The sequence below is a fragment of the Diceros bicornis genome, chromosome 28 (genome assembly GCF_020826845.1).
Source record: "Diceros bicornis minor isolate mBicDic1 chromosome 28, mDicBic1.mat.cur, whole genome shotgun sequence".
NCBI lineage: Eukaryota > Metazoa > Chordata > Mammalia > Perissodactyla > Rhinocerotidae > Diceros > Diceros bicornis.
The window spans coordinates 7,236,801-7,259,214 of NC_080767.1; the positions used below are offsets into that span (position 1 = coordinate 7,236,801).

At 39.0% G+C, this 22,414-nt stretch overlaps 1 protein-coding gene across 3 annotated transcripts in view; it reads right to left on the reverse strand.

The window, feature by feature from the left end:
- The window catches only part of MELK (maternal embryonic leucine zipper kinase), a 90,911-nt gene that overhangs the window by 8,067 nt on the left and 60,430 nt on the right, over positions 1 to 22,414 (reverse strand). For 2 of the 3 annotated variants that reach the window (XM_058523583.1, XM_058523581.1), the window contains 4 exons: positions 19,972 to 20,058; positions 11,846 to 11,977; positions 8,262 to 8,384; positions 2,195 to 2,426 (listed from right to left, as the gene is read on the reverse strand). In XM_058523583.1, the coding sequence (XP_058379566.1) occupies positions 2,195 to 2,426; positions 8,262 to 8,384; positions 11,846 to 11,977; positions 19,972 to 20,058 (574 nt within the window). The remainder of the gene's footprint in view (positions 1 to 2,194; positions 2,427 to 8,261; positions 8,385 to 11,845; positions 11,978 to 19,971; positions 20,059 to 22,414) is intronic. The other variant, XM_058523582.1, reaches the window with a different exon arrangement.

Below are 22,414 nucleotides of genomic sequence, written 5' to 3' on the forward strand. Positions count from 1 at the left end.
AAGCCTGACAACAGTTTCTAAAGAGGCATGAGCTTTGGCTATTGTTCTATTCCCTACTCCAGAGTTGTGTGTTTTTCTAGGAGGGTGTTTGTATCCCAGACAGTTTGTGACAAATTTGCAATAACAAATCTGGTTACCACTGATTAGTTAACTTTTTGCTCATGATCTAAAAGTTGTAATAATATTCACTTTATAATAAATATATGATATCAAGTTTTTAAAAAGAGATGGAGGGTCTTGTTTTGTTTACGACTACTCAGCACTATTCTCTCTGGTTCCACAAGAACAAGAAAATAAGATCAATCAACAACATCTGTGAAAACAGCTTCCATCTTTGTATGCTAACAGTATCCACTACCACAATTACCCTTCAGCAAAGTGTCACTGACTGAACTGCACAGGATGCAGAAAAATGAAATTAATGCTTATGCCAAAATGACTCAGAGTGAAAGTAAAATGCAGAGAGAGCACTAAGGGGAGCTCTCAACTGGGGCTTCAGCTACTTGTGGCTCTCATGTTTAAAGAAAAACAGCCAATCATAGCTTTTGACCAACACAATCTTTCTTACAGGAACAAGATATGTAAACTGATGACACCTTAAGATTATAAATTCTAAAACTATCCAGATTTCAAAACCTTCAGAATTAGATAAAAAGTAAAATTTACCAATAACAGAAGGGACTATAAGCATCAAAGGCTTAAAAACAACAGCCCTCAATGAGCTAAGGTCCATCTTATCTCCCCACCCAACCCCCTGATTCACAGGACGTTGTGGCAATATTAAGATAAATAACAGGAGAGAAAGAGACACCCCCCTCGTTAGGAAAAGAGGCAATAGCAGCCACCACTGAGGTCCTACTGCATGCAGATGTTACCTGACTGAACCCTCATAACCACCACAGGCAGCCACACACAAACACATGTCACACCAAAGTAGTCTCACAACTTAGGGGAAAGTGTTGTTTGAGCTGATGAACTGGACAACGCCATTAACATAACAATAGAACTTCCAGCAAATATTCTGAAAAGGTTTTTCAGAACATCTTTATGTATAAGAAGCAGACCTCTGGACCCAATGGCTATCAGCCCCATTAGCAAACTGGGAGCGCGATGGCAGGATGTGGATTAGCAGCAGTTCACACAGCAATGTTTCAGGGCTTGGGTTCATTAGGGTCTTAACATAAAACAAGAGTAGGTCACAAATGGTGGAAAAAAGGCTTTTAATAAAGTTTAGGGGTCATTTAAAAAATTGATAGAATCTAGATCACAGTAAATAAAATCCCTTCAGGTTCTCTCTAATGTATCCATTCCTTCGTTCAACAAATATGGCCCGCACCGTATACCAGGCATGGGGCACCTACTATGTATCAGACAACAGACGTGGCCCCTACTATGTACTAAGTGATGCTGCAATAAATGTGGCAGACAGAGTCTCTACTCTCCTGACACTTCCTGTCTTACCCTGGTGAGACCCAGGACTGGAAAACTGGGTTCACTTCTGGGCACTGTGTTTTAAGAGGCACACGGACAAAACAGAATGTGTCCAGATGAGGCCAGCAAACAAAACACTGAGGGGTCATAAAGGAATCAGCTTAAATCATTGGTGGTGAGTAAGGAAGAGGAAACCAAGGGAAACGAGCGAGTTGTAATATCTGGATAAAGATACACATATCTGGAAGGGCATCACAGCTTTATCCTGTCTGCTGGAGTATGGGCAATGATACAACAGGCAGAGAAGGATCAGCTACCAGAACTGGAGATCCAGAGTGTGAAGGGCTCAGCAGAGACTTCCACTTCAGTCCTTATAAGTGGGGGCAAAGGGGCAAGTCCAAACCTGGACACATGACCTTGGGCAAATCACTTGTTTGAGTCTCAGGTTCTTCAGCTCTGACAAGGCAGGTGGATTAAAGGAGCTCTAACTTGCCTGTCAGCTTTGATCTTCTATGATGCTATGATTCAACTTGACATATGTGAAAAAGAGAAAAACTTCATATCATTTAAGAAAAATTAGAAGTTGACTAATATGCTTCCATTTCAACTAATTTAAATAACATATGATAAAAAAACAGCTTGGCTTCTAGAAATTCCTGAGAGCAATGCTAGTCATTTCTGACCTGCTGTATGTTTATTTAGCATGGTGAGAAGAATGGAATTTGAAAGTATTTTACCACTGCTTAATCCACATAGCAAATACCTTTTGAGGGTGTAGAGTAACGATTTGGTGTAGCGAGGATTTCTCTTTTATGCTGGTTCTTATTAACTGGAGTCTTTGGCTCACGAAATACAAAGCACTCTTCATTCTTTACAGCAGCCTTAGGAGTATATACATTCTCTTTGTTCTTTAATTTATTGGCAGATGCTCTGCATAATACTGGAGTTAATGATTTAGATTCCAGACCATTTGATTCTGTCCAATGCTTGGCAAACTGGAAAAAAAAGTTACTGGATAAAGCACGCTGAAGAAGAAGAAAAGTCAATTTCTTTACAACATGCCTTAATCATTTGCAAATTACCTTGCACCATTTTTATTAAAATGAAATATTATCAAAAGGATATTATTGGCAATACCAGGAAATTTGAAAATGTATATTCAGTGCTCTTTAGTACATGAAGATCACTTTAGTCTGTTCTATTGACAGGTAATTTTCAACATGTTTCAGGCCAAGTGTTCAATCAAACTTACCTAGATCCTAGGTAATATTGAGAATGGCCAGAAATAAATCCCTAAGAATTGCTTCCCATACTTAGATTGCCATGGTTTGTCTCTTACATGTACCAAAAAATAAAAGTTTAGTCAATGATTAGGGCAGAAAAACCATGTTAAAATACTCTAAACAGAAATGTTGGATAGAAAATATTTTTTAATCCTTTTGAATTTATGGTTAAGCTCGCAAAAAAGTAAGGAAAATCCTCAGAGGCCAAACTAAAAACAGGAGATGTAACTGAATCCAGAGACGCCCCCAAGGCTGAAACTGTCCACCACCCTAAGGGCCTCCACCTACCATCTCGGATAATCCACAGCAGGGGTTCTCATAGCCACGGAAGCCTTAGACCCATGCAAGGTGCTAAGTCAGGTCCAAAGCTCCCCGTAAAGCCAGGAGGGGCTAAAGCTAAAATGAAAGGGGGAATTAAATATAAATCTGCCCTGCAAAGGAGTCGGCAAGAAAACGTGTCTGCCTTGGCCTTGGCTCTGGAGGAGGAAAAAAGAGTCTCCTTTAATAATTTGTAAATAACCACAGCACAGTCTTCACAAAGGTTTGGGCCCAAATTCATACTACCTGCGCGGTTCCAGAACTCTCAAGCCAAAAATTTAACTTAAAGTCGTCTTAAATTGGTTATGTCTCAGGAGTGCGGTAGAAGCAAAAATAATTCCTATTTGAAAAAACAGTTTCAATCCAACACAACCCAAGCCTTCAACCTCAATCCAAGCCTTAAAGAATTCCCACAAAGTACCAAGAAAAATGAGCCTATAAAAAAATTCCAAAAGACACAAACATCATGAATGAAAGTCAGCAGAAAAAAATAAACAGAATCAAATCCATAAGATATCAGATATTAAAATTACCAAATACAGAACATAAATATGTTCAGATGTTTACAATAATAAAAGAAATTGGAAACCTGAGAAAAGAAAAAGCGACTACCAAAAATGTTAAAGTAGTTTTGAAAAAGAATAAAAATCTCTAGAAACAAAAAATGTAATGATAAAAATGAAAAACTCAATAGACATGTCAAAAAACAGATTAGATGGAAATAAAAAGAGAATTTATGAATGAGAAATAAATCTGAAGAAATCATCTAGAACGTAGTCCAGAGAGAAAAAGATATGGGATATATGAAAGAGAGTTTAAGACAAATGGAAAATGAAGTGAGATGGTCTACCATAGGTCTATTCTAAGTTACAGAGATAGATAATAGAGATAATGAAAAAGCAGCAATTGTTCAAGGAATTTTCCAAAACCGATTAAAGATACAAATCCTCATATACAGGAAGCATAGTGAATCATAAGATCAACTGTATGTAATCCAGGAGGGGTGATCAGAGATTAGTGTTCCAAGGACTTCATATGTTTGGAAGGAAAATAAAGACAGATTAACTTTATATTTGGTTAAGTTAAATAGCATGTTAAAAATTTAGAGTAAATATTAAAAGAATAGAAATGAAATAGAAACACATGGAATGAAGAGAGAAATTAACAAAAAACAAGAAATATGGGAAAAATTACAGAAAAAGTGGGACAAGTAGAAAACACAAAATAAGATGGCAGATACATGATAAATACATTAGTAATCAAAATAAATGTAAGTTTTTTAAGCTCTCAACTCAAAAGATAAAGATTTTCAGTTTGCATACCAAATCTAACTCTATGGTGTTTTAAAGAGATATACCTAAAATATAAGGGCATGAAACATTGAAAAACAAAAAGATGAAAAAATATATACCGTACAAATAACAACCAAAAGGAATCAATATAGCTATCTTACCATCAGAGAAACAGAGTTCAAAGAGAAAAACATTACTAGTAATAAAGAGAATCACTATAAATGATAAAAGGTTCAATTCACCAGAAAAAAAAATTCTGAACTTATATGCTAATTATATAGCTTCAAACATATATATAAAGCAAAAATAGACAGACTACAAAGAGAAAATGATAAACTATAATCACATTACAAGATTTTTGACAGATCTCATTCTCAAGCAGACAAATTTATGGATCAAGCAGACAAAAAAATCAGTATGGACACAGAAGATTTAACAGTAGAATTTACTAAGACTGATCTAACAGACAAATAAGGGCAGAAAATAACAAAATAGAAACAAGGATATAATAGATAGAACCAACAAAGCCAGAAGTTGGTTCTTTGAAAAGACTAATAAAACTGACAAAACTCTGGCACGACTGATCCAAAAAATGAGAGAACTGCAAATAAACAAACACACTTTAGAAATGAAAAAGGGGACATAAACCGATACTACAGATAGTAACAAGATCATAATATCCTCCCGTTGACTTTATGCCAATGTATTTTAAAACTTAGATGAAATGGACACTAGAAAAACAAAACTCACCAAACTGACAAGAAAAAATAGAAATGTTATATAGTCCCATAAACACAAAAGAAATTGAATTAGTAGTTAACTAGCTTCTCATAAAAACATTCCAGGCCCAGATAGCTATATGGTAAGTCCTATCATACATTCAAGAAAAATATAATTCCTAGCTCCTAAAAACCACTCCAGAGAATAAAAAAGCAACACACCCCAATTCATTTTAGAAGACTAACATAGTCTTAAGACCCAAATCAGATAAGATTAATATAAGATGGGATGGATGCAAGGAAAGAAGAAAGAATAGTTCTACATTGTTTGAATTTTTTACAAGATGAATGTATCCATGTATTACTTATGTAATAATAAAATTAACATTTTCCAAAGAAAAAAGAGTCACATAAGAAAGAAAATTATAAGCCAATCTCATTTAACAACATAGAAGCAAAAATACTAAAGAAAATATTAGCAAACTAAACCCAGCAACGTATAAAAAAGATAGTAATACATCATGACCCAACCGGGCTTATCTAAAGAATGCGAGATGGGTTTAACATCACACCTATTCATATAACATATAATATACTACATTAACAATGGAAGATGATTATCTCAATAGATAAATCTTATCTAATCCTTTTTCTGCAACAGAGACTCATGATATTTAAACAAATCTTAGCAAACTGGGACTAGACGGAAAAAAAAAAGTCTTAGCCTGAAATACATGGGGTAGGGGGTGCAGCGGGGGAAGAGGGAGAGGAAGGAGGATGAGGGAGAGGAGAAGGGAGAGGGGGAGAGAGAACAAACATCATATTTAATGACAAAATATTAGAAGCATTGTTTTATAATTGGGAAGAACACAGAATGCCTGCTATACTGCCTGGACTACTAAGTGAAGTAATAAAAGAAAAAGATATTAAAAAGCTATTAAAAAGCATAAGAATTAGAAAGGAAGAAAGCAAAATTGTCATCGATAGATGATATAATTTTCTATATAGAACACTCAAAAGAAAATACAAATTGTGAGAATTAAAAAGAGTTTAGGAAAGTTGTTGAATATAAGATCAACACACAAAATCTATTTCATATCTATACACCAGTACCAGTCAGTTAGAAAATGTGATTTTAAAAAACCTACCATTCCCAATAGCAATAAAAAAATAAAAGTACCTAGGAATAAGTCTAGTAAAAGATATGTAAGGTTTTTTGGAGTAATTTATAAAACTTTATTGAAAGTAATTAACTAAAACCTAATAAATAGAGAGGTATACTGTGTTTATGGATGGGGGATCTGAGGGTCTAGATTTCAATTTTTCCCAAACTGAATCTTAAATTCAATGCAATTTCAATTTTTGAGTGCATGTGAAATTTGTCAAAATGATTCTAAAATGTATATGGAAATGCAAAGCGGCAAGAAAAGCCAAGACATTCCTAAAGAAGAATGAGATGACAGGAAACTGGCCAACCAGATAGAAGAACAATTACAAAATTAAAGTAATTAAGATATATGGTATTGGTGCAAATAAACCAATGAAACAAAATACAGCCCAGAAACAGACATACTCTTGACAACATGAGATGTGATAGAAGTACCACTGCAGATCAGTGGGGAAAGAATAGAATTTTCAATGGTGCTGGCACAACTGATTATATGAGGGAAAAACTGGTTCCCTCCCTCATACCATACAGGAGAATTAATTCCCGATAGATTGAAGACTTAATGTGAAAGGAAAAGTTTAAAACTTTTAGAAGCAATATATATGAATGCATTTATGGCTTTTGGCTAAGGAAAGCTTTCTTTAAAAAGACACAAAAATTACAAACCATAAAGGAAAATACTGACAACTTCTAATTCATTAATGACATTTGTCATCAAAGTAAGAAGACAAGTGACAAACTCAGATAACATACTTGCAACACACAACCAACAAAAGATTAGAATTAAGGTTAAATTAAGAACTTTTCTGATAAAACCGGAAGAGAAACAATCTAATAGAAAAACATGCAAGCACATGAAAAACCATTTCACAGAACAGGAAACACCATTGGACAATTAATACATAAAAAGATGCCTAAGTAATCAGAAAAGTATAAATTAAAGCCACAGTGAGCTATCACTTTATACTCACCAGATTAGAAAATATTAAATAGCTAAAAATATCAAGTATTGATAAGTATGTGGAGCAGTGGAAACACTCTTATACTGCTGGTTGAAGTATAATTAACACAACCATTTTGGGGAAAAAATTGGCATTATCTGGTAAGGTTGAAGATACTCATTCCGCTCCTAAGTATATACCGTGTAGAACTGTCACACACATATACCAGGGGCCTTGCTGTGCACAAGAGTTAACACAGTGGTCCTGGCTGGAGTCTGGGAACTCAGCTCTTAAAACGTTACCAATGAAGATAAGTCTGTTCGTATGTCTGGGGCACTGAAACCTGCTACACCAGGTTGTACTGATGGCACAGAGTGATTTTATGGTGAACACCTGCTTTCCTTCTGAAGTCTAGAATTTCTACGATTGTGACTGATCACATGGGCAGAGTGCCTGTGTAACCCGCCCCCAATAAAAACTCTGGACTCTGAGTCTCTTGTGAGCTTCCCTGAGTGGAAACACACACACCTGCTGCTGTACTTCACACGGAAGGAAGGAGGGCACTCTGCTGGTGCCCTCGGAGAGAGCGGAGGAAAAATAGTAACTATACATTCAAGACGCTCAACAAACTCCAAGGAGAAAAAGATGATCAAAAGGAGAGGAAAACAGATCAGCTGCTGCTCTGAGTTGGGGGGAAGGGGGAGCTGACTACAAAGGGGCATGAGGGAATTTTGGGGGCGCCGCAGGACTGTTCTTGATTTTGGTGGTGATTACACGGCTATGCAGTTGCCAAAACACATAGAGTTGTGCACTAAATTGGTGAATTTAACTATTTAGCCACATGTCAATTATACCTCATTTTAAAAAAAAAAAAGAAAAGAAAAGAAAAAAGGGGTGGTAAAGTGCTCCAAACTAGAATCTTGGCTTTCTTCAACTTGGAAATAATTGGTCTCCCTTTCATTCATATTCCAACAATCTCTCATTAATGTTTCTAATGGCTTAGGAATGCATTAAATTTGCAAGAACATACTAGATCTCATGTTACAGCCTAGATGTTTTTGTAATCGAGACAACATATCCTGCTTTATATAGCAATAAAAATAACCAACCTGTGGTGTTTGGGGAGTAGTCACACCTGTTGATGAATTGTCTTCACACCATTCGTGGTCTATTAATCCAGCCACATCATTTTCATCACCTGTGGTGACATCTTCTAGACTCAGATTCTTTGACTATTCAAAAACAGAAGAACTTAGACACACCACTACCATGATTCAGTTTTTAAAATAGTGTATTCCTGGCACAGGGCAAGGCCCTGGAAGCAGAAACAAACGAGAGATCGTATACTGAAGGAGCTCACTATTCAGTATAGAAAACGGAAGTCAAAAAATTTCATTCAGATTATTAGATATGAGAATCTCTGACTCTCAAACAATATGTCTTGGAACATTCTTATGTTACATGGCATACTACATAGCTTATCATTGTCCAATAATTGCTATAATAGCAGACAAATAACTCCTCTGCGTATCTACAAATAAAAAGCTCTGACCAAGTAGAAGATGGAAGGGAAACAACTTGAAAACACAGGTTTCTTAGTTGTAAGAACAGAGTAGTTAGCAGTTTCTACTAGGAATAGATTAGCCTTAGGAAAGATCTGCTGGGGACAGAGTATTTGAGGTCCTGTGCTAACAATACCACCAGAGTCATTTATTTTCCCTCATTCGTCCCCCTCTATAAACTAAGGGTATACCAAATATACCTTAAATTCTAAGACTGTGGGGTGTAATTGGATTTTTTATTTCTCCCTCCTTCCGTTTTCCCCCAACATCTAGTTAACCTGGCCAGGCAACTTTAATTTCTTAACCACATCCTTTCTCTTTCAGTCCCATTGCCACTGTTCTAATTCAAGGACAAATCTTCTCAGACCTGAACTGTTCAAACAGACAATATAGTCTCTGCCACCAGTCCTTCCACCCTCTCACCCGGGGATGACAGAGTTCTCTAGGATTGTCAGTTACCACCAGCTAGAACTAGCTACATGGAGTGCTAGGCTGAGAAAAATGCTAAAGCTAGGTCTAGGCTCAGTGGGGAAAGTACAGTGTTGTATGAATGATGGCTGTCACAGCTACTACAGAAGAGAGTAACAGCACACCCTTCCCTGACTGACGATTCCATATACCACTGGATGAATTTTTCAAAATTAGTCATGTCAGTGACTTGTCATATCTTGCTCAAAAATCCATGGTTCCCATCACTTACGGCATAAAGTCCAACCCCTCTGATGTGGCATTTTAAGGCTCTCTATGATCTAACTCTCACTATCCTTCCAGCTCACTCTCTCTCTCTTCCTCTCACTTTTTCTCTCTCTTCCCCTCACTTTTCCCTACTTGAACTCCTCATTTTAAGCAAACAAGTCTAGGCACAGTCAACAGAACACATTGAGCACATTCAAGTGCCTGAGCTTTTGCTAATTCCATTTATCTTGCCCTGAATACTGTGCCCCTTCTTTTCCATTTTTCTCAAGTTGACTCTGGGTCCATTTGGATCACCCAGTGGTCACTCCCATCCTCTAAAGCCCCTACAGCACACCTCTAGCCCCTCATCTGGCACTAATCCATATGATGTGGTGGTGTTTCTGTGTATGTCCTGCCTCACCAAGTACCACACTTCATAGAAATTTGTTTCCCAAGAGCCTACGATGGGCCCTGAAAACGCTATTGATGTTGATGATGTGGTCTCTTGTGATTCTTGAACCAGACTGTATTATTGTTTCACTGAAAGTGCCATCAATTGATTAACAGTTCAAGATTGCTTACTTTCTTATAAACAACACCCCAGAGAAAAAGGGTGATTCTATCAAGGGGAGATAGAGACTCTCTGGCTTGCTTCAGATCTCAATGACTTGCATAAAGATCAGACAAGAACCCAAAATTTGATTTCTACTTCATGCTTGCCATTAAAATGTCTCTCTATCTGCTATAAAAACTGATTCAATAATATGAATGCCCAAACAATTAAATTATTAGGTAAATGCTCATTAGATGGAAGATAAGACTAAATATCTTCCCAGATCTTTTCCACTTGTATACTCTATAAATCATATAAGCAGAGGAATTGAGACCAGGCCAATCCAGACATAAGAAAATCCAATGGCTTAGGAAAATGTCTCAGACCTCTTAACTGAGGTGTCATAAATTTAAAAATTTAGCTGAAATGGTTATTTTAAGTACAGAGGTATCTAATGCCTTTCCGAAATTACCTTGATCAAAAGCAAAGTTCGTGCTTTTGTGTCCTCCTGGACCCAAAGGTGTTAACTTGAGTCTGAGAGTTTAAAGGGTTTGGTGATGCAGGCAGGGTGGCTGATGGGCTGATTCACAAAGTCCACGGATATAAGATCCGCCTGGGGATAGGGTATTCACCAGCCCAACAAACTCTCTAAGAACAGTCTAGAAAACCATCCCAGGAATATGATTATCTCACTTCACAGGTTTCTTTATACAGTAGCCACCTGCACTAACAATTTCTAGTTCTTAGTTTGGTCAAAAGATCAACTAGGGAGGGAAGAAGGGAGACAAGTTAGTGCAGCAGAGACACAAGACCCACTACACCTGCAGCACATGATTGACAAAGGCCAAAAAGAGAGATCTAAATGAGTGTCAAAGGAACTCGAGGGGATGGGGGAGCAGGGAATTTAACAACAGAACATGAAAGAGGTGGCATTTCAACATTTGTTTTACAGAGTTTTGAAACCTAAAGAAAAAGAAAAAAAAATCACCTTGCCCACATAATCATTTGGGTTATACTGGATTCCATGAAGAGGGCCAACTACCTCTCTCTGAGAATAACAAAAGTAGAGTTTCCTAGTGCTAAAATCATTAAACTGCAATTTGAATTAATCTGAGGGAAGATTATATTACAAAGTTCTGCACCCATCTGCCAAAGTATTCGGAATGCAGAATTTCAAGCCACAGAGATACAAAGAATCACACAGAAAACAGAGACTAATGTGAGCACTGAGGAACGACACAGTGCTTCCCAATATGTAAAGCTTCTCCACCATTCTAAATGTTCACGACCAAGGAAAATGAGACAAAGACAACAAAATTGAAAAAAATAATTTGGTTACAACTAACTCATACAAGAAAGGTGAGTTGCTCAATACAAACGAAACCCAAACCCTTAAAACAATGAGTATCAAAACATTCACTGAAATATTTCATGTCATATGAAGTATAATATGTCCTGTATTCACAGGTCTTACTCCCAACAATCTCTTAAGTTGTCATCTACATTTCAATAATACTGTGTCCTCTAAAAGCACTTACATGTACATAAATTATATAAATAAGCATACTAAAAAAAGACTAGAAAGACACAGGAAAATATAAACTATATATTATTGATAGGTAGTAAGTTTATAGCTAAATACTATTTTCCTTTAGCTTTATCTGTGGCTTAAAATTTTTCTACAACAATCAGGAATTACTTTTGTGAAAAAAAGGTAAAAATTTCAGAGTTCAAGTTCAGAATGTCCCATTTTCCTCATCAAAAATATTTAAATCATAAACTGACTTGCCTCTGGCTCCTGGACACCAGCAAAGTTAACTTTTCCAGTGGTGTTTCCGCTCATGACCAGGGCAGGGGCAGGGCAAGAGCAGTGGGTGTCCACAGAGAAGGTTCTAACATTTACCTTGATGTTTGTGAAGGGGGTAGCGCTGACTTGTCCACAGGAAAAAGAAGGAGGCCTTAGACGAACTGGTTTTCCCCGAGCCTTCTTGGCTCGAAGCAGAAGATAGGTAGCTGTGAGGTGATCATATTGCCACTGGAAGAAAAGAAAATCAAGTTGTTTAGAAGACCAAAGCTGTTTTTTGAAATAATATTCTATTTTAAATTAGTTTTTTCCTCAATGTAATAGACATTCAGAATTTAAATTTTTTTTAGCTTTACAAGGCGTATAATGAAAAACAGCAATCCCCTACACCACATCCCCCCTCACACACAATTTCCACTCCCCAGAAGGAATCACTTTTAAACACTTTTAGCTATTTTTTCTATATTTCTAAATTAATTGCTTATATAGCTTTAATTTTTTTTCAGCTGCAGATATTAACTGTAGATTTCCTACTATGGAAAAGAAGAATTTAGCTCCACTACAACTCCTGCCTCCCCACACATCTCCTCCCTGCATCCTCCTAGATAATTTTATCACAATTTTTACTTATATCAATATTTATATTATGATTATGTAAATAGTAGTCATAACTAAGTAAGGTAATGTTCAAAATATTAAATTGGTACCCTGACACCAACCAGAGCAGAGGCCAAGAAGTGAGTAGGATCCTGGGGGACCCCTGCCACGCCAATCATTAACCTTGTAATTGCCGGATGTGAGGCGGGACTCGGGGGAGGTGCCTAGGGGCCCTCCAGGAGGTAAAGGGCAACAGGGAGGGCACTAGAGGTAGTAATCGTTTACCAATCAGTATAGAAATATTCTAGCATCTTAATATTCAGCATGGCCACACTGGCTGAAAATCAGCCCTGCAGCTAAACTTCACAGGGTGCTAATCTCTTCACTTTCTTCCTTTGAAACTCTGTTTCACTTGAAGTTAAAAATTAAAAAGAGGCAGTTATTCATCTTACTAATTCAGTTCCACACTCTCCAACACTCTTCACCTCCTCTCAACAGGTTCACACACATCACACACCAGCAACCTGTCCCCTCCTCTCTCTGCCTTCTGGAGGCTGCACCTGATGCCTGCATTCCACGCTTCACTCTGGACTAGCTTCTTTCTCAGCCTGCAACTCAGCTGTCAGTCTCGGCATTCCCTTCCCCTCTATCCCACAACGTGTCCCCAGGTTCCTAGATCCTAACTACGCCTCTTGCCTGGTTTTTCTTTCTTGTTTTGGTGGGACACATCCTCCAGTAACTCCCCGAGGGTGGCTGACTGAGATCATTCGTTTCTGAGATCTTGCATGTCTGATAAGCGGCTGCATTCTGTTCTACACTTGATTCTGGTCTGGCTGAGTACTGAATTCTAGGTTGATAATCATTTCCACAGTTTTAAAGACATTGTTCCATGGTCTTCTTGCTTCTAGTAGAGCTACTGAAAACTCTAAAGTTTTCCTGATTTCCAAGCCTTTGTGTTTATGATCTTTTGGTTTTGTCTCTAGAAACTTTCTGGATCTTCTTTTTCCTCAGTTCTCCAAAATTTCACTAAAACAGGCTTTTGTGTGGATCTATTTTCATTCATTTTGCCAAGCCCTGGTTAAGCCTCTTCATTCTTAGAAACTAAGTTCTAGAATATTTCTTCTTGTATTATTTCTTGGATGGTTTCTTCCCCTCTTTCTTCTCTATTTTATCTTCCTACAACTTCTGTTATTTGTATGTTGGACCTTTTTTACCCCTTCTCTTCTATTTGTGCCTCTCCTTGTCTTTAGATTCTACTTTTGAAAGATTTCACACTAACTTCATTTTCAAATATTTCTACTAAGCTTTTCATTTCTGTGTTCACATTTTAAATTTTCAAGAGCTATCTCTTGAAATGTTCCTTTCTAGTCATCTTATTCCTATTTCAAGAAGGAAATAGCTTCTCTTATCTCTGAGAATATTAATTACCGTTTCTTAGCCATTTCCTTCCACCCCCTGCTTAATCTTTTTTCTGAATATCTTTACTTTTTCTTCCTTCTTCCCCCACTCCAGGGCATTTGTTTTCATCTCTGACTTTCGTGTTAGAGGCTTTCCTCAAATGCCTGGTGATCTGGGGCTGTCTATTTCTATTTAAAAGTGAAGAATTTCCCTACAGCTAATTCAAGGCTCCAAGCTAATGAGCTGGGGATGCTCATCACCATGGGGGCTTTTCTCTAAGGTGAGCAGACAGGATCCTGAACTCTCAACCATTGGTATAGCAGGTCTTCTCTCTTACCTTTTCCCTAGAGATGAATCTTACAGTATTCTCCTCACTCCCACTGCAAATAAGGATAACATCCTTGTTCCAGCATTCTCAGAGTTGAACAGGGAAGGGGTTAGAGGCAGTGGTTCACTGTTCCATCTGGGGCCTGTGTGTGTCCATGCATCCGTTTCAGAATGGTTCATCACCCCACCTGAGCTGGTACCGGAGTGCCTCTTGTTCAATGCCTCCAGTCTTCTGTGGTGGGGAGAGGTGGCTGTCGTGCAGCACAAGGGACCTAGCTTGGGTCTAACCCTTTCTAATGCAGACTTTCACCCATCTTCCTGGTTCCCACCCTGCTCACTTCCCTGACTGTGGAGGGTCCTAGTACCTCTGATTCTTGAGCCTCCTGGAGCTCCACGGCTCTAATCAATTTGCTTACTGCCCTTTCCCACTGCAGACACTTAGCTTTCAGCTTTCTCCAAAATGCTGTCAGCTACCACTCATCTATTTTATACCTTCCACAATTTTATTGACATTCCTTTTGTCTACTCTTTTATTCTCTTCATCTTTGTGAATTTTTTGCCTTTTTATCCCCTTATTGTTATTTCAGGAAGTGTTAGATGTCAACACATCTGTTCAATTCACCCTGTTTAACTGAAAGTTTCTAAATAATGTACTCATAAGACTATGAGACTCTCTGCCCTACACAAGTGTCAGATTTTAATAATACTGACACCATAAAACTCCTAAAAGAAAACATAGGTAGTGGGGGCCAATCTGGTGGCACAAGTGGTTAAGTGCGCGCGCTCCTCTGCGGCAGCCCGGGGTTCGCCAGTTCGGATCCCAGGCGCGCACCGACGCATTGCTTGTCAAGCCATGCTGTGGTGGCGTCCTGTGTAGAGTAGAGGAAGATGGGCACAGATGTTAGCTCAGGGCCAATCTTCCTCAGCCAAAAAAAAAAAAAAAACCATAGGTAGTATGTTCTTTGACATTGGTCTTAGCAGTATCTTTATGAATATGTCTCCTCAAGCAAGGAAAACAAAAGAAGCAATAAACAAATGGGACTATATCAGACTAAAAAGCTTCTGCATGGCAAAGGAAACCATCAACAAAACAAAAAGACAACCTACCTATTGGGAGAAGATATTTGCAAATCACGTATCCAATAAGTGGTTATTATTCTAAATATATAAAGAACTCATACAACTTCAGGAAAAAAAAAACACACACAATTGAAAAATGGGCAGAGGATCTGAACAGACATTTTTCCAAAGAGGATATACAGATGGCCAACAAGCACATGAAAAGATGTTCAGCATCACTAATTATTAGGGAAATGCAAATCAAAACCACAAAGAGATATCACCTCATGCCTGTCAGAATGGCTATTATTAAAAAGACAAGAAATAACAAGCATTGGAGAGAATGTGGAGAAAAGGGAACCCTCATACACTGATGGTAGGAATGCAAACTAGTGCAGCCACTATGGAAAACAGTATAGAAATTCCTCAAAAAATTAAAAATAGAACTACCATATGATCCAGCTATTCCACTTCTGGGTATTTACCCAAAGAACAGGAAAACTCTAATTCAAAAAGATATATGCACCTCTATGCTCACTGCAGCATTATTCACAATAGCCAAGACGTGGAAGCAACCTAAGTGCCCATCAGTGGATGAATGGACAAAGAAGATGTGGTCTATACTTACAATGGAATACTACTCAACCATAAAAGAAGGTGAAATCTTGCCATTTGCAACAACATGGATAGACCTTGAGAGTATTATGTTAAGCGAGATAAGTCAGATGGAGAAAGTCAAATACCATATGATTTCACTCATATGTGGAAGATAAACGAACAAACATAAATACAGAGAACAGATTCGTGGTTATCAGGGGGGAAGGGGAGGGGCAAAAGAGGTAAATGGACACATTTGTACAGTGACAGATAGCAACTAGACTTTTGGTGGGGAACATGATGTAGTCTATACAGAAGCTGAAATATAATGATGTGCACCTGAAATTTATACAATGGTATAAATCAATGTTACCTCAATTAAAAAAATTAATGATATTTAATGCTATATATCTCCTCACAAAGTACGTGATCCAACTAACTCTGTTTTTATTAATAAATTTTATCAGTTAATAGTTTAGATGGCCACAATCATAGTATATGCTTTGAAGTTTACATAATGGACCTATCAGTCTAGTAGGAGATGGGTAAACTACTATGATAAATTATCACAGAATGTTGCCTTTAATCCAGACAGTGTGGGAGGAAGGAAGGACAGAAAAGATTTCATGAAGAAGGTACTTGCAAACTGGGTGAAAACTATGTGGTTATAATCACTCTCCACTTCCTAACAATTACATCAAAGATTTTTCCCGCACCTCCCACATCTATGGTCTCATGTAGGATAGCCACCTTCTGGAAAGAGAGGCCATAAACTGATGAGAGACAACGGCTCAGCAACAAGGTGCCACTTGCTCATCAACAATGGCACAACCCAGTCATTGTACACAACACCTGGACAGTGCTAAGAGTTCTAGATGAAGTTTTCTAAACACGCCTAGGAGTTTTACAGTCATCCCCTAAACCCTCTTTTTCCCCAGGCCAAAAAGCATCCTTTTTATAACTTTTTTGCCACAGCCACTACAGACTATGCATTACATAATATGCACAGGGGAGTTCTGTGATCAATAACAGATAAATCAACACATTAGTTACACTTTCAAGTGACGTCAATCCACAAGTCTGACACAACCAACGTCTCCCTTATCTGTAAGGCAGGTCCCTCTTTTGAAAGTCAAATGTCTGAAAGTAAAGCAACAGGCTTACCTGTTATAAAGAAAGTTTCATTTCTAGAAAACTAAAATATTTTTAAATGCCCAGTTATTGTTCAGGCAGTTAAACTGAACCAAACGCTAAAGAGCTGCCCAGGCACCTGCACTGAGGAGGCGCAGCTCCTGGTACAGAGGGTTTGGGAAACTGAGGAGTGGCCCACTAGCCTTCCCATGACCTTGCTCCTGCGGCCCTCCCTCAATCTTTAAACTTCCGCCACCAGAATACCCGGGTATTTGCATTGCAGGGGTGGGAAAGGGATCTGTCTTGGTCTGAATAGGTTCTCGTCTGCACGTGTGACCCTCGGTGAGGTTCCTCTACCAGATGACAGGCGACTCCCACTACCCGGAGCCGCTCACAGCGGGAAGAATAGGGGGAAAGTAAGAAAAGCAATGAGGTGGATGCTCTAGCACCACTGCTGGGAATCTCAGGAGGGCTACAATAGATAGCTCAAAATCATGAGATGGGGAACTCTCCCTTCTGCATACAAAAACCAGTTTCAGAGTGCTCATGTATATAATATAAAGTGGGAGTTTTCTGAGTTCATTGTTTGGGAATAACACTTTCTCTCTCTTTGCACAAACATCAGCACCACCATACCAGCATGGAGCACACTAAACTGATATCTCTCTGTCCTGTCTAACCAGCCCCAAAAGAAAGGCAGAGCTCCCCAGATGCCAGAAAAAATATGAGAGACACAGCTGATCCCAAACCTGCTTTTCCTGAGGCTCTTTAAACCGGCAAGTACCTAGGACCAACGTGAATCCTCTGAGACGACCTAGACCAGGACTCCTCAACCTCAACACTACCGACACGGACCTGGACCATTCTTTGTTGTGAGGGGCTGTTCTGTGCATTGTAGGATATTTAGCAGCATCCCTCGCCTCTGCCCACGAGATGCCACTAGCACAGACACACACCCCAGTTGTAACAACCAAAAATGTCCCCTGAGGGGCAAAATCACCCCCCCGTTGAGAACCACTGACTTAGACCAACGCTTCTCAAGTTTGAATGTTCATATGAATCACTGAGGGATTTTATTGAGATGCAGATTCTGATTCAGGAGGGCTGAGATGGGGCCTGAGATTCTGCATTTCTAACAAGCACCACAGGATGTTGACACTGCTGGTCCTAGACCACACTTTGAATAGCAAGACTCTAGAGCAGCACTTCTTAGCTCCTGGCTGCACACTGCCACCATCTGGGAAGCTCTTATAAATTCTGATGCCCAGGCCATACCCCAGACCAATGAAATCATAGCCTCGGAGGGTGGGACCTAGGCATCAGGGTTAGTTTCAAGTTCCCAGGGGATTCCAGTGCTCAGCCAAGGCTGGCAAGAACATCCCCAAGACTGGAAAACAAGTATAAAGAGGCATTTAAGAGTGAGGGAGGAGTACAAAAGGAGAAAAACTATGAATTTCCTCACAGCATTCTTGATGTTGGCCATGCCTAGCCGTCAGAATAACTGAGATTTTCAGAGAGATGTAACACCAGAAAACAATTTCTATCGTGCTTCCTTATCTATTTTGTTATCTGTATCCTAAGTAAAGAAAATAATTCCTATTTCCATTTTACTTTTAAGTTTGAAAATTGTATGCAGAGACCACATAAAGGATACTATTTTAAAGACCTTATTTTCAATGATTCTTGAAATTCTGAGTATGCTACTTTTAAGATTCAGATTTTAAAAGTTTGTGGATCTCATACTAGATTTTTTTATGGATAAAATGACATGACATATGGGATTTGCTTTGAAATACCCTAGCTGGAAAGGGCAGATGGGGAAGTGTATTGGGATATAGATAAAACTGGCAAAATGTTAATAACCATTGAAACTGGATGATGAGTACATGGAAGATCATTGGTATTATACTATTCTCTCTACTTTCATAGGTGTTTAAAAATTTCTATAATAAAAATTTTAAAAGAAATTTTATGCATCTGAAATATAGTCTTCTATTAAAGATCATCCCAAAGAAAGTCACGAATTTTTTTTTTTTTTTTTTTTTGCTGAGGAGGATTAGCCCTGAGCTAACATCTGTGCCAATCTTCCTCTATTTTGCATGTTTGTATGTGGGTCGCTGCCACAGGATGGCTGATGCCCGGGATCCGAACCCGAGACCCCAGGCCACCAAAGCAGAGTGCAACGAACTTAACCACTACACCACGAGGCCAGCCCCAAGTCATGTAATTTTTTTCAGTTGCTTATATGGGAACTTCAAATTTTCATTGTAAAAGAGTAAGGAGCTGACATATCTTGCAGCAATTCCCAATTCTTGCCATTTCTTTCCATTCCATGAAAAAGTAAATTATCACTCTGTTTTCCAGACATATTCCAGAGCCTTTGCTTATTATGTCACTCAAAACAATTCCTTTGTATCTCCTCTTCACTGAAAAGAACTGCGGCTTAGCAAAGCTTTGTTTAGTGAAAAAAAATTTGCTTAAGGCCTTTACCTTGCAAGTTAGAAAACAGAAAAAACAAACAGAAATCACAGGTATTGAAAGACACAGTACTGAACCAGGAGCAAACGTGGGTGCAGCCCCTGACCATCAGGTGAGATTATTCTCAGAGACAGCCAGGAATGCCTCTATCTCTAGAAAAAACACATTGCCATCTAGAGATTAAGCATCTGAAAGAGCTAAGACGACCCAACACCAGAAATCACGATAATGATTTCATGTATTTGGTTCATAAGCTTGGGGGTGACGTGATACAGGGTTGCTTTTAGGTAAGAAGAAAATGGCTCTGTGTTCACCTTATTCCTATAGCAGCATCATAATTCCATGTTCGAGCATTTGAAGTAGTCAAAACCAGAACTCTGCCAATTCTTGGGACTAGTTTGTTCTGTTTCTAAATTTTTTTTTCACTATAATTTTCTTTAATCAATGTCATTTTTAAAAAGGTCATCTAGCAGACATCAGAAAAGAGTTAGTGGAAATCATACATAAATATAAAATAAGTGCAATATTTACACCCATAATAAAATCATAGTCTGAAAAATGCTATACCATTTTTAATGTACTGATAAAGAACCATAAAACAGAAGATAACACTCTCAAATTCATGCTGTATTTCTTACCAATGAAATTAAATCCTCCATTGTTTGCCTGTTGTTTCTGTGACGTACAGCAAGCTCCGTCACACAATCTTCATCAAGGTGAATAAGCTATAAAAGACATTTTATAAACTTTACTAGCAAAAAATTACAAAATCTTCATTGTTTTGAAATTTTTAAATTATCATAATTACCTTGTAAAATCAAACACCAATATGTAAAAACAACATGAGTTTGTCAAACTCTTGGGTAAGAATAAACATTCTCCGTAATTGTTTAAGACATAAGCAGATGACAATCAGCAGTTCAAGAAGATGAGCTCTTCCCAGCCCTTCACATCCCCATCATCATCTGATCAAGTGTTAAAATTCTGCTGTGCAGCCAAGGGGCTCTATCCTCCTTCCCTGTCACAAGACCCGCACTGGTGTTTTCATCAAAGAGCAGTCATCCAGGCACCTCAAGTCAGTGCCTCAGACTTGCAGCATATTGCCCTCAGGTTATGTCTGCGTTTAGCACAACCCGAGGAGCCCTCACGATGGTGCCGTGGATGCTGCACAATCATCATCACGCTGAAGGTACTGCAAAGCAGTTTGAAAAAGAAGTGGGACGGCCTCTCTACAAACTTTACTTTGCTTAAGGATAGAAATTATCCAAGTATTCGGATGCCCGCATGATGGAACCTCACCAAAGATGGGGCCAGAAGAGGGTTCTCAGAACGAAATAAGGATCACGGAGAATAAAAAGGCAGGAAGGGCCTCACCTGGACCTGGACCAGGAGTTCGGAAAATCACACGGGAAGAGATCATAAGAAGTGTAATTTTAAAGTCATTTTTCCAACGTAAGAATTCTCTTCACAACAGCCCCGATAAGTGACATTTCAGTTTCTGCTGGAAGTCCTCTGCAGAACAGCTGGGAAGGTTAGCTTCTCCCTCCTGCCCCCCAAGGGCTGTCTCCCTGTGATCCCTACCCACCGTGAGTTGGCACAATCTGACAGCCAAGAGGCTTTGGAATTAGACGGACTGTGGTTTTAGTTGTGACATCACTGAACAACCGTGTGACCTCGAGCACGCTACTATACCTCTCTGAGCCTCCGTTTCATCGCCTGTGAAACAGAGATAGCACTTGGCCTGCAATACATATAACACACGTGGAGCGCCCAGCATGACACCTACACAGAGTGGGCCCTCCAAAAACGGTGAACTGTTTTCACCAACAGTCATAATTCCATTTCCTCTTTGGTATAACAGCCTTTCAGGAATCTGAATCTTCTTGTTATAGACAACCTGTCCTCTCAAGTTTTCCCTTTTCCAGTTCTTTGAACCACTGTCTTAATGATTAACCCCGCCGACCGCTTTGGCCCTTTCTTTAGTCACAGTCCAGGCTGTCACTGATCCTCAAGGTGAGGTGTTCAGAACCCAACGTAATATGCCAAGAGAGCTTTGCCCAGCACAAGGCAGAGCAATATGACGATCCTCCCTTGTTCCGGACACCACACTTGTAACAAGTGGCTCAAGAGAAAGTTGTGCTGCCATCATGAAAACAGAGGAACAGAACAGACAGTGACCCGCATGGTTGGCTGGTACGAGCACAACCTCATGAGTTACGGAGAATGTGGAGACCACAAGGTTCATACTAACGGTACCATGCAAGTCCGAAATGCTAAGAATATGTTTTCATCGTGTTGCTTTGACCTTGGCAGCTCCCAGAACTGTGGATTCCCGCTTCAGGAAGGGCTCAACCTGAGCAGCGGTGGACACTTGACCACCCAGCTGGGCATCTCCTTGTTGACATCACTGCTCGAGCGAGAAGGGAAAGATTTTGGGGGTTTCCTCCAAGATCTTAAGTTACTCTCCTGAAAAAAAAACCTTCCTTCTCTCCCATAGCCTCCTGCTCTGACCTTACCACAAAGTGTGTGTGGGAAAGGAGGGAAGGGTAGGAAGCAGGTGCTATTTTCTTTGCTGGGCTCTTGAACTGGAAAGAATGAAAAGAGGAGGTGGGGATGAGACACCCAAGTCTGAAAAATATGGCTTATCTCAAGCTGGGTTTTCCAAAGAGGCTCAATACTTTGAGTACTCTGAATTCTCAGCCACACAAGCTCAAGTTAAATTAAGTACAAAAATGCATACCAAAAGCTAACCAATGATTTTGGATTATCCATGCCTACTGCATTTCCTGTTCAGTAGGGCAGAAGATAGAACTGAATATAACTTCCATTTGATACAATACTTGAGCACTAGAGCTATGTGTGAAAAGGATAGAAGATCGTGCACAGAGTTATCGAATAGCATCTATACTTTAAATATCCAAGTAAATCTGAATTACTTTTTATAGTTCACTCTTAATGAAACACGATACTGAGGGAGAAAAGCAAATATTTCAAAAAGCAACAATAATCCTGTACAGCTCTTCTGTGTATAACTCATGTGATCCCAGCACCAGCTCTGTGAGGCAGGCAAGATAGATGAAT